General features: G+C 53.3%; 1 protein-coding gene across 1 annotated transcript in view; it reads left to right on the forward strand.

Moving 5' to 3' along the window:
- dnah2 (dynein, axonemal, heavy chain 2) overlaps positions 1-12,359 on the forward strand; it is a 108,949-nt gene that overhangs the window by 32,081 nt on the left and 64,509 nt on the right. Inside the window, 5 exon segments of the mRNA XM_035410966.1 lie at positions 1,435-1,598; positions 2,369-2,530; positions 2,856-2,959; positions 4,671-4,827; positions 6,159-6,241. Of these exon segments, the coding sequence (XP_035266857.1) occupies positions 1,435-1,598; positions 2,369-2,530; positions 2,856-2,959; positions 4,671-4,827; positions 6,159-6,241 (670 nt within the window).

A 12,359-nucleotide genomic window follows, 5' to 3' on the forward strand; every position in this document is an offset into this window, starting at 1 on the left:
CCCGCCGCCTCTCATGGTTCAGCCCCTCCTCGGCTGTACTCCGCCCCTGTGTGAAGAGAGAGGAGCACGCTCCGTCTGTTGCGTGTTAAATTAAAAGTCAAACGCACTTTTTTTTGGGGGGGGGGGGGGGGGGGGTGAGGTTGTCACATTTCCGCTGCGGCCTCCCGAGCTGAAGTTCTGCGGCTTCGCCCCGCCGCGTGACTCCTCCTCCTCCTCCTCCTCCTCCGCCGCGATGGAGCGGGATGACCGCCCGTCGCCGTAGCGCCGAATTGCAACGCGGTGGTGCGGGACGGCGGCGGCATACCGGGGGGGGGGGTGGGGGGGGTTACGGATTAAAAACCGACGCCGCCGCTCTTTTCTCGAAAGCCGTCTGATGACAACGTCTCCGTCTCAGACTCTGAGACAGCAGCGCCGGCGCCTCCTCGGCCCGGGACCTTCCATTCGGATCGCCGGCGTCGCCGCGGATACCTCTGATTTCTCCCGGGTCCCCGTCGCCTCGCTTCCTCACAAGCCGCACATAAACCAGCCGTGTGTACCGTGTGAGGGAAACGAGAGCCAAACACAACAAAAAACCCCCTCGTAACTGAGAGGAAACAGCGCTGGAACAGACTGGCTCCTTTCTTCTTCTCCTGTTTCGGAAGCGCGGAGGCCTCCCGCGGCGATCGGCGCGCGCGTGTGTAAGCGCGTCGCGTACAGAGGACGCGGCGTTCCGAAGATCAAATATCCCATAATTCAAAGCCGCCGTGTGTGCGACGGAGAGGACTGTGGGAGCCCGGGGGGGCCCGGTGTGTGGAGCTGGCAGCCCGCGCGGCGGTTTGAGAGAGAGCCAGAGCTCTCCTTACACCCCTCCGCCTGCCACCACTTCCACCCTCGCTCCTTCCTCTCTCCTCCCTCCTCCAACTCCCCCCGTCCTGCCCCTCCCGCCCCCCCTGGGCGTCCCTCAGGGGGCGCTGCCCGCTGGTCTCACCAGGCCGGCCATGAGATTAAACAGAGCGGCGCACTGCAGATGCTAATAAACCCAGTGCTCAGAAGCGCTGCTAACAGTCAAGTGTGTGTGCACTGCAGAGCCAGCCTCTCCGCTTGCTGACCACTTTCGTGTGTGTGCGTGTGTGTGTGTGTGTCTGTGTGTGTGTGTGTGTGTGCGTGTGTGTGTGTGTCTGTGTGTGTGTGTGTGTGTGCGTGTGTGTGTATGTGTGTGTGTGAGTGCTCACTTGCTGCCCCTCTCATGGTTTGTATATATATGTGTGTGTGCGCGCGTGCATGTGTGTGTGCGTGCGTGCGTGCGTGTGTGTGTGTATGTATACACGTGTGTGGTATATGTGATGTGTGCGTGTATGTGTGTGTGTGTGTGTGTGGTATATGTGATGTGTGTGTGTGTGTGTGTGGGGTATATGTGATGTGTGTGCGCGTGTGTGTGTGTGTGTGTATATGCAGGCCCGTTCAGCAGTGCGGTCACCTCGGCTGCAGCTCTGGAGCAGGTCTCCGCTCTGCGCTCCCAGCTGGAGACCCTGAAGGAGGAGGAGCTCACCATCCGCCACGGCCTGGCCATCTTCAAGATCGAGCAGCCGCCCTCCAAGGAGGTGCACAAGATGGAGGAGGTGAGCCGCGCCCCCGCAGGGGTGAACGGGGGCCGGGGGTGCGCCCCGAGGGCCCGCTGACTCATACGCTGCCGAGCGCTCCCCAAAAGCCCCTACGCAGTGACAGCCATAATCACTCTGCCTTTTAATGCATGCAGCCCATACCCCATACATCCTCTCCCTCTGATACCTTTACCATTCCTGTGAGAGGGGTACAGCTTAACAGCCTCTCTCTCTCTCTCTCTCTCTCTCTCTCTATCCTTATCTCTCTCTCTCTCTCTCTCTCTCTCTCTCTCTCTATCCCTGTCTATATATCTCTCTCTCTCTTTCTCCTGCATTTTCTCTCTCTCTATCCCTGTCTATATCTCTCTCTCTCTCTATCCCTGTCTATATCTCTCTCTCTCTCTCTCTCTCTCTCTATCCCTGTCTATCTCTCTCTCTCTCTCTCTCTTTCTCTATCCCTGTCTATATCTCTCTCTCTTTCTCCCACATTTCCTCTCTCTCTCTCTCTCTCTATCCCTGTCTATTTCTCTCTCTCTCTCTTCTGCATTTTCTCTCTCTCTCTCTGTATTTCTGTCAATCCCTTTTTCCTCCCCTTTCTTTCTGTCTCTCTCTTTATCTTTATCTTGCTCTCTATCTCTCCCTCTCTCTCTATCTCTTGCTCTCTCTCTCTGTCTTTCTCTCTGTCCCTCCCCTCTCTTTCTCTGTTGCTCTCTCTCTATCATTCTCTCTACCTCTCTCTCCCTCCCTCTCCCTCTCACTCTCTCTCTCCCTCTCTCTCTCCTGCTCAGGACCTGGATCTCCTGCAGCAGGTATGGCAGATCAGACAGGAGTGGGAGGATCACTGGGAGGAGTGGAAAGTGGGCCAGCTGGTCGCCCTGGAGACGGAGAGCATGGAGAGCACCGCCCAGCACATGTTCAAGAAGCTGCACAAACTCAGCCGTGAGCTCAAGGCAAGTTAGTGCCCGCCCACTCTCTCTGCTGGCTCCGCCCCGCCTCTCCCCCAATCAGCAACAACAGCCAGCCATGTCATTAATGTTCTGCACTGTATAATAATAATACTTTGATGTACAAATGAATATGTATAATAATAACAATAATAATAATAACAATAATAATGATACATATTCATTTGTACATCAACTTTGATGCGTTATGGTAGCACAAAGGCAGAAAAATGAAAATAAAACATTGTAATAAAATAACTAAAACGCATTAAAATAATAAAATGAAATGGCCCACACGGTATCATGCTGAAAGGCGCTGTGTCCCTGACAGGATAAGAACTGGGAGATCATCGGCTCCTCCAAGAAGAGGATCGACCAGTTCAAGAAGACCATTCCCCTCATCGCTGACCTGCGGAACCCTGCCATGCGAGACAGGTACGGACGGGAGACCCCCCCCACCCCCACCCCCACCCCACCCCCACCCCACCCCCAAACAGCAGCCTGTCTCCATCCGCACGCCGGGGATCAGAGAAAAGCGGCTCGCGCTGTTCGGGGGAAGGAGCCGAATGGCTATTTATACGCCTAACCTTGACTTTTGGGCCGGCAGGCCCGCGGTGCCGTCGGCGCCCAGATTAATTTGGGCTTCGCCGAGTAGCAGCCGCGCCTCGGCGATGAGCTCCTCAGCGGTCCCGCCGTCCCCCCCGCGCGCTCGGCATCGGGGAACGCCCCTGCCGCTGGAATCTGAGGAAACATCGCCTGTTTATTCTTTCATGTGTTTATCCATCTATTTATTTGTTTTCTAACGGTTCGGGCTGCTCAGTGGCATCCGTGAGCGCAGCCCGTCCCCGCTTGCCCCCCCTCTGTAAGTTCAGGAGAGGGAGTGTTTTTTCAGGCGTGTGTGTGTGTGTGTGTGTGTGTGTGCGTGTGTGTGTGTGCGGTGTCCTTTTCACCCCACTGCCCTCCGGCTGAGTGCCTGCAAACATCGAGTCCCAGAGAGGGCACTTCAAAGGGACGTTCCCCTTTATAACCCCCCACCCCCCCCCCACCTTCTTTGTGGAACACTGCGGATGATGATGCACCTTCCAAAATCAGGGCAGGTCCATCCCTGCACCAGAACTGGGCCTTAACAGGCTGAGCCGGGGTTTCTGTACGGGCTGCCGTTCTGTGACTGGGTTACATTCTTCAGACTAAGTGTAGGCAGGATGCTGTGCTCTTTAACAACTTATTCACAATGTGCTAACACTCAAGGAGCTCAAGGCGCAGTGGCTAACTAACTAGTAAACGGACAGTACTGAATGCATGCGTAAAATCTCTAGATAATGAAAGGACTTGGTATCGATGTAGCTAGCTCACCTAACTTATTGTCAGAGTTTAATTGAAATTTTAATAGCTGTACGTGCCACAAAATATATCGTAATTTATTTACATCGTATAATTATGATTATGTTATAATTTATTTGCATCTTGGAAACGTGACGGAGGTAGCATTAGCAAACCGACTCGTGATAAACAGTATTTATCGGGTCTGCCTGTGAGGTGAGAGCTAATTCATTTGACATCATCGTCGCGGCAGAGATTCTTTTCCCATAAATCTGATAAATAACGTAAGAGAAGGATGCGCGTGTTGACTGTCCCGTGTGCTGAAACGGAAACACAAAGTCGGGAGATACGCCGTCCTGTCAGACGCCCAGGAGAGTTCAGGCAGCGGGAAAGGGACTGAGACTTTATATAGGCTAGGCAATGCAACAGAATTTTTAAAAAAAAGGGGGGGGGGGGGGGGGACATTCCGTTCCTCGAGCAAATGTTTTTGTTTGCTGATGTAAGAGCCGTTTTGTTTCTGAAATGAGAAATGAAAAGCAGACCCTGGCAGCGTAGCGCAGAGCAGAGCAGCGCAGCGCTCCGATACGGATTAGAGAGCCGGACTGAGATGGCGGTGCACCCTGCTGCACAGAGGTCTGCGGCGTGCTCTGACAGCTGTCTTTGTCAGGCGCTCGACGCTCTCTCTTTCTCCCTCTAATAGCAGGCCTCTCCAAAGGTCCGTGCCCTCTGCTATGGTCTTCTGGAGGGATTGGGTTTTTAAATTGTCAGATTTGTTGTACTCAGGTGCGCCTCCCTCCCTCCCCCCCCCTTCCCCCGCTGTTACCAGGCACTGGGAGCAGATAAAAGCAGAGGTGCAGCACTCCTTTGACCAGGCCGGCTCAGACTTCACCCTGGAGAAGATTGTGGCCCTGGGTATGCACCTCCATGCGGAGAAGATCAGCGAAATATCAGGAGCCGCCAGCAAAGAGCTGTCCATCGAGCAGGTGCTCCTCTCTCCTCCCTGTACTGCTCTCCTGTGGCAGACTAGCCGCAGCACTGACTGAGTTAAAGTGACTACAGCACTGACAGGGTTAAAGTGACTGTGCTGTTGTAGCACTGACAGGGTTAGCGTAGCTGCAGCACTGACAGGGTTACAGTGGCTGCAGCACTGACAGGATTACAGTGGCTGCAGTAATGACAGGGTTACAGTGGCTGCAGTACTGACAGGGTTACAGTGGCTGCAGTACTGACAGGGTTACAGTGGCTGCAGCACTGACAGGGTTACAGTGGCTGCAGCACTGACAGGATTACAGTGGCTGCAGTACTGACGGGGTTAGCGTGGCTGCAGTACTGACAGGGTTACAGTGGCTGCAGCACTGACAGGGTTACAGTTGCTGCAGTACTGACAGGGTTAGTGTGGCTGCAGTACTGACAGGGTTAGCGTAGCTGCAGTACTGACAGGGTTACAGTGGCTGCAGTACTGACAGGGTTAGCATGAATGCAGTACTGACAAGGTTAGCGTGGCTGCAGTACTGACAGGGTTAGCGTAGCTGCAGTACTGACAGGGTTAGCGTAGCTGCAGTACTGACAGGGTTACAGTGGCTGCAGCACTGACAGGGTTAGCGTAGCTGCAGTACTGACAGGGTTAGCGTGGCTGCAGTACTGACAGGGTTACAGTGGCTGCAGCACTGACAGGGTTAGCGTGGCTGCAGTACTGACAGGGTTAGTGTGGCTGCAGTACTGACAGGGTTAGCGTGGCTGCAGTACTGACAGGGTTAGCGTGGCTGCAGTACTGACAGGGTTACAGTGCCCGTGCCGCTGCAGCTGCTTGTATAAGCTGAGCTCAGGCTGCTCTCACACCGCCGCTGCATCCAGAGCGCTGACGCGCGGGAGGGGAAATCGATACGGTGTTTAATTTCTTCCAGATCCGACGCTGGTGTCCCCGGGCGGCCGCGCTCCACGCGGCTCTGGGGCTCCCGTCTCGCGCCCGGTCATTTATCCTCCGTTTCCCACGCGTGCCGCGAGGCCCGCCGCCGGGCCGAGGTTACAATAACACACCGTCTGTGTGAGCGGAGGCAAGGCCCGGCCTTCGGAAAGCCTGCGCGCTTCAAAAGGCCTTTCTCCCCTCCGCTCGTGTGGCGAGAGGCGCTTCCTGCAGCCGTTCTGAATGGAAATGCGCTGCTGTATTAGGGAAATGAACCAGAGCAGAGCGCCGACCTGCGCTGAGTAGGCTGCCCCCTGGTGTTCGGCAGGGTGATCTGCATCGCGGTTCCTGGGCAGGTCTGCGGGCAGAGCTGACTTTGTCCTTCATCCGCGTATTTATTTTTCGTTGCAGTCTCTGGAGGACATCGCAGCTGCATGGGAGGAGACGGTCCTGGACATCGCACCTTACAAAGACAAGGGTCACCACAGGCTCAGGTGAGACGGGGGGAAGGGTCGGAATGGACCGAGGTGCGTTTGCACTACAGGAGGCGGGGTCGGAGGTCACTGAGGTGCGTTTGCACTACAGGAGGCGGGGTCGGAGGTCACTGAGGTGCGTTTGCACTACAGGAGGCGGGGTCGGAGGTCACTGAGGTGGGTTTGCACTACAGGAGGCGGGGTCGGAGGTCACAGAGGTGGGTTTGCACTACAGGAGGTGGGGTCGGAGGTCACGGAGGTGGGTTTGCACTACAGGAGGTGGGGTCGGAGGTCACAGAGGTGGCTTCGCACTGCGGGAGGGAGGTCAGTGGTCAGGGATGTGAGTTTACGCAGCAGAGGTCACCGAGGTGAGGCTTCGCTGTTGGAGGGCGGGTTGTGCAGAAACTTGCATCGCCACTTTGTAGAATTCTAAAGATTTTTGGAACAGCAACCCTTTATTTACAAGTCAGGTCTTGGTAAAAGCCAGATTATAGTGATTTAAACAGATCAAGCTATTTCTGAGTTAAGTGTGTGAGTGCCGAGCTCCTCGCTGCCAGTGTGTGAGTGCTTCTCGCCTCTCGGCTTGTCACAGACCGCATTTACCGTTTCAGCGGCGGCCGCGTGCCGGCCTGGCTGCCTCTTCCGCCGAAACGATCACCTCGGGAGCGTTCGGCTTTACGGGGGACCCCGTCGGGGCAGCGCGCGTCCCGTCGCTAGCGGAGCGAGCGATGACACCGTCTCGCGCGTCGAGTGCCGCGGTTACGGCCGAGGTCCTCGCGTGCCTAATTTTCCCTCGTTAAGGAGGCGGGCCTAACCGACTTTCCCCTAATTGGCTTATCGAGTTATTTTTACCCCCCGCCTAACGGAGCTGTAACGTCGATGTGCTCCCGAGTCTTAATTGGTGATTTACAGCCAATCCGAAGACAAACCGTTTCCCCGAGTCTGGAATCGTAGGGTTGGTTTACAGAAGGCATGTGTGTAAACAAAAAAAAAAAAAAAAAAGGAGAGAGAGAGGGATGGGGTGGGGGGATCTGCCTGATGAGATTGGGTACGCATCAGTAGAAAGGAGTGCAGCGCCATTAGTCACTGCTGTTGACCCCCAGGGTGGAGGGGAAGGAAGAGAGAAAGAGAGGGAGAGCCAATGAGAGAGAGAGAGAGAGAGAGAGGGAGAGCCAGAGCCAGAGCCAGGAGCTGATGAAATGATAAACAATTTCAGGGAAAAAAAGGGTTTAAAAAATGACTCCTTGTGAATGTTTTATATTTTTAATTTAAAAGGTATACCTTTCTTCAGCTTAGGGCACACTGGGTATTTTACTATGAAAAGAATAAAAAATTTACCGTGACAGTAATCATCTGTACGTGTTTCCAAGAGGAGCCTTAATTTCATTTTGAGTTCCCTGGAAAGGAGCTGATTAGTGTGAACATATCACAGAGGGTAAATGCTTAGCTGGACTCGCCTAGCAAAAACCCAAAAAAAAGCCTGACAGGGGAGTCTGAGCTGCGGGTTCAAGTCCTGACTGTAGCTCTGTCTTTGCGTTTGAGTTATTCAGGGCTTTACCATCTGAGGGAGAGTTCACACGTGTACCAGGATATCAAAGGGAGGGATGAGTTTTCTCAAATCTGTGAATTCCTTGGTTCATAGGCAGCAACAAACAGCAGTTTGAATTTGTAGGGAAAAGGAGTAAAATGTATTCACCGGTGTAAAGGCTTCCCAGCCTCTGTAACCCCTGGAGGCTGGTTTTTCGGTCCAGCCGCAGTTGCGATTCCTGAAGTATAACAAGCCGTTAATTATGTTTAAATGGATACTTTTATTATCTAGAAGGATGATTTACTCTCTAAATGCCACACTATGGCAGAAAATTTTTCATTTTCTGCATTGTGGTGCTGCAGATCCTTTTTAAGTTTTAAGAGTCTACTTGGGCTACAGTGCCCCCTGTGACCAGGAGTCTCATGGGCTACAGCGCCCCCTGTGGCCAGGAGTCTCATGGGCTACAGCGCCCCCTGTGACCAGGAGTCTCATGGGCTACAGCGCCCCCTGTGACCAGGAGTCTAATGGGCTACAGCGCCCCCTGTGGTCAGGAGTCTCATGGGCTACAGTGCCCCCTGTGACCAGGAGTCTAATGGGCTACAGCGCCCCCTGTGGTCAGGAGTCTCATGGGCTACAGTGCCCCCTGTGACCAGGAGTCTAATGGGCTACAGCGCCCCCTGTGGTCAGGAGTCTCATGGGCTACAGCGCCCCCTGTGACCAGGAGTCTCATGGGCTACAGCGCCCCCTGTGACCAGGAGTCTCATGGGCTACAGCGCCCCCTGTGGTCAGGAGTCTCATGGGCTGCAGCGCCCCCTGTGGTCAGGAGTCTCATGGGCTACAGCGCCCCCTGTGGCCAGGAGTCTAATAGGCTACAGCGCCCCCTGTGGTCAGGAGTCTCATGGGCTACAGCGCCTCCTGTGATCAGGAGTCTCATGGGCTACAGCGCCCCCTGTGGCCAGGAGTCTAATGGGCTACAGCGCCCCCTGTGGCCAGGAGTCTCAGTGGGTGATGCATTCCCGCTGCTACATCTTTCCAGAGTGGAAAAAAAGTGGCGGTTGGCTGCATGCCGAACAGAGAGCCCTCTATAACTAACATTGCAGTAAAAGGCAGTATCATTTTGCCTTTTCCAATTTGGAGATGAAAGGACAAATTGAGAATAATAAAGCAATTTTCAGGGAGATGGAAGATCCTTCATCTGTTTCCGACGGGGCCGTGTTTGTTTGCATTGTGTTGGTCACATTTCGTTAAGTTGCACTCAGAGAAAACAAAGCGTCTCAAAACTAAGTACAAAGCACTGCAGGCAGCGGCTCGTGTGTCTGGGGATCTCCTGCCCTCGTTTTTTTCCCCGCTGCAGAATTGGCAGGTTACGCTACGCTCTGGAGTTAGCGCTATGAAGGCCTTACCTGCGCGGGTAATCTCGCGGCCGGGGGCCCGGTGCGTACCTGCGATGCGCTTTCCGGCGAGCCCGTGGCTAGGTTTTCACGCTAAGCTGCCGCAGCGCCGGTCTGGGCAGAGCCGCGGTTCTCTCCCTCACAGCCGGAGGGGGCTCCAGGGTCGTCTTTACGCTGCCTGCCGTACTCACAGTCGAGGAGCCCTGGCAGAATCGGGCCTTCCTCCCCTGGCACCGCAGCACTGGCCCGGTGGCGTTCGGATGAAAATGAAGAAAGTCGTTAAAAAGCAAAAACAAAAATTCTCTTCCCTTTTCAGAGAATCCAAACATGCATGCAGACTCACTAAGTACATGCACAAGGACTCCAAGTTAGACGTAAACTGTGTAAGTGGACGCACTCTGGTACCTGGTCCCCCGTTACGCACCGGGAGAGTAGTCGCCACCCCCTCCTGACAGAGCCTCGCTGTGTGAGTCCTACAGGTTGTGTGTGTGATTACACACTGGAAATGGCCGCTGTGTGAGTCCTACAGGTTGTGTGTGTGATCACACACTGGAAATGGCAGGGCTGTCCTGTATGCGTCATTGCTGCCGGTGCTGTATGCGTCATTGCTGCCTGTGCTGTATGCGTCATTGCTGCCTGTGCTGTATGCGTCATTGCTGCCTGTGCTGTATGCGTCATTGCTGCCTGTGCTGTATGCGTCATTGCCGCCTGTGCTGGTAATAACCCACGTGGTCCCGTCACGTTCGCTCTCCTCTCAGCGCCGCCGCGGCGTTTCGGTTTTATTCACGAGGTAATTTTGCAGAGAAGCCTCTTCAGGCTTCTTTCGAGTGCCCCGAGGAATCGCGGATCCCGTGCCTGAAAAAATCGTGTTTTTTACAACGTTTTTATATGGTGGTAAAATTGTGGGTCATCAAAATAAACACTGTAATTTCACACAATATTTTTTTATTCAGAAATTGAAATGCTCAAAATTGAAAGGACGTGGCTTTCCAAGGTTTTCTTAAAAAAAAATTTTTATTACTACTACTATTTTTCTTTTACATTTTTTTTATGTCTCTGATGGTTATTAAATTCATGTTTTTATGTAAATCTGTACTTTTTGTTTTAATCTGTTATCTTTGTGTAAAAGCACTCTGGGCTGCATGTGTTGCATGAAAGGTGCTATATAAATAAATATTATCATTGTTATTATTATTTTTATTACTACGTAGGCACCCTGAAATGGTTGCGTTTGATTAACCAAAAAAACCAAAGGAAGTGCAAGCGTGGGAGCGGTTCTGGAGGGCGACGCCCGTCAGGTACAGAAGCGCTGCCACCTTCGTCCGCCCGTCAGCCCTCCTCTTCCTCCTGCTCTGACGGGCGCGTCAGCTCCCGCCCACGCGCTCTCGGCCGTCGCCTCGCCGCCCACCACATTCCGCTTAAAAAAAGCTCCCTTTTTTTTTTTACCTGCCTATTTATAGAAACGTCAAATCCTGTTTTCAGCCGAGGATGCGCTCCCTCCTCCTGACAGTGTTCACGCTGAATCCAGGCCTCCTCGCTCCTCACCAGCGTGTTTGAGTTTTTTTTTTTTGCCTCCTTTTCTCCTCGTCTTCACGACCACTCTACAAAGAACTACATTTCCCATCTTCTGCAGCCAGGGGCGTGTCCAGTGGGAATTTGGAATTTGATTGGCCACCCCTATAGCGCATTATGATTGGCTAACATATAGCTGTTGGCAATAGTGTGGCCCCCCTGAATTGAGTCAGTGACTGCCCCTAGCCACCCTATGAAAAAAATGAAAACCTCTGTAACCCCCCCAGTTTGCAGCAGAGAGCCTTTGCTGTATATACCGCGCATGGCGCTAAATGGTTAGCGTTTTAAACGTCGGCGATTGGGCCACAATAGGGGGAGGGCGAGGGGGGGGGGCAACGCTAAATCAATCAGCGGCTACAGCGCCGCGTCACGACCGCTAGCCTTTCCCCACCGCCCCCCCCCCCCCACGCCAGCGGTGCTGAGATAAGTCAGCTTCAGAAGAAAGAAATAAGTCGCTCGGCGGGAGAGGGGAGGAAGATAACCGAGGGGCTTGATCGGATCGGGGCCAAATAGACTGTGTAATAACCGCGCCGGCGAACCCGTGGCCCTCGGAGGAAGCGGCACCCGGTCGCCGCATCTTTGCCTGTAATTGGCCCTGTGGAGGAGGATCCTTCTGTGAACAGTCACAGCAATGAGAGAGAGACGCCGGACATGCTGTGTGTGGCAGCGCACCAAATCACCTGTAATTACCTCCCAGCACCTCTCCCCCATTCATCTCTCCCATCCACCCGCCGGGGAAAGGGCAGCACTCACGCACACAGATACACTACCACACACACACTACCACACACACACACTACCACACACACTAACACACAGATACACTACCACACACACACTACCACACTCACTAACACACAGATACACTACCACACACACACTACCACACACACTAACACACAGATACACTACCACACACAGATACACTACCACACACAGATACACTACCACACACACTAACACACAGATACACTACCACACACACACTACCACACTCACTAACACACAGATACACTACCACACACACACTACCACACTCACGCACACAGATACACTACCACACACACACTACCACACACACTAACACACAGATACACTACCACACACACACTACCACACACACTAACACACAGATACACTACCACACACACACTACCACACACACTAACACACAGATACACTACCACACACACAATACCCCACACACAGATACACTACCACACTCACTAACACACAGATACACTACCACACACACTAACACACAGATACACTCAGATACACTACCACACACACACTACCACACACAGATACACTACCACACACACTAACACACAGATACACTACCACACACACACTACCACACTCACTAACGCACAGATACACTACCACACACACACACACTACCACACACAGATACACTACCACACACACACTACCACACTCACTAACGCACAGATACACTACCACACACACACACACTACCACACACAGATACACTACCACACACACTAACACTCACGCACACGACCACACTCACTAACACTCACGCACACTACCACACTCACACTGACTGACACTCACGTTTTCCGTGGTTGTCAAGCGTAGATTATAAGTGTGTTCCCTCTCATATACCGCTCAGACCCGAAAC

This window comes from Anguilla anguilla, chromosome 3 (genome assembly GCF_013347855.1).
Source record: "Anguilla anguilla isolate fAngAng1 chromosome 3, fAngAng1.pri, whole genome shotgun sequence".
NCBI lineage: Eukaryota > Metazoa > Chordata > Actinopteri > Anguilliformes > Anguillidae > Anguilla > Anguilla anguilla.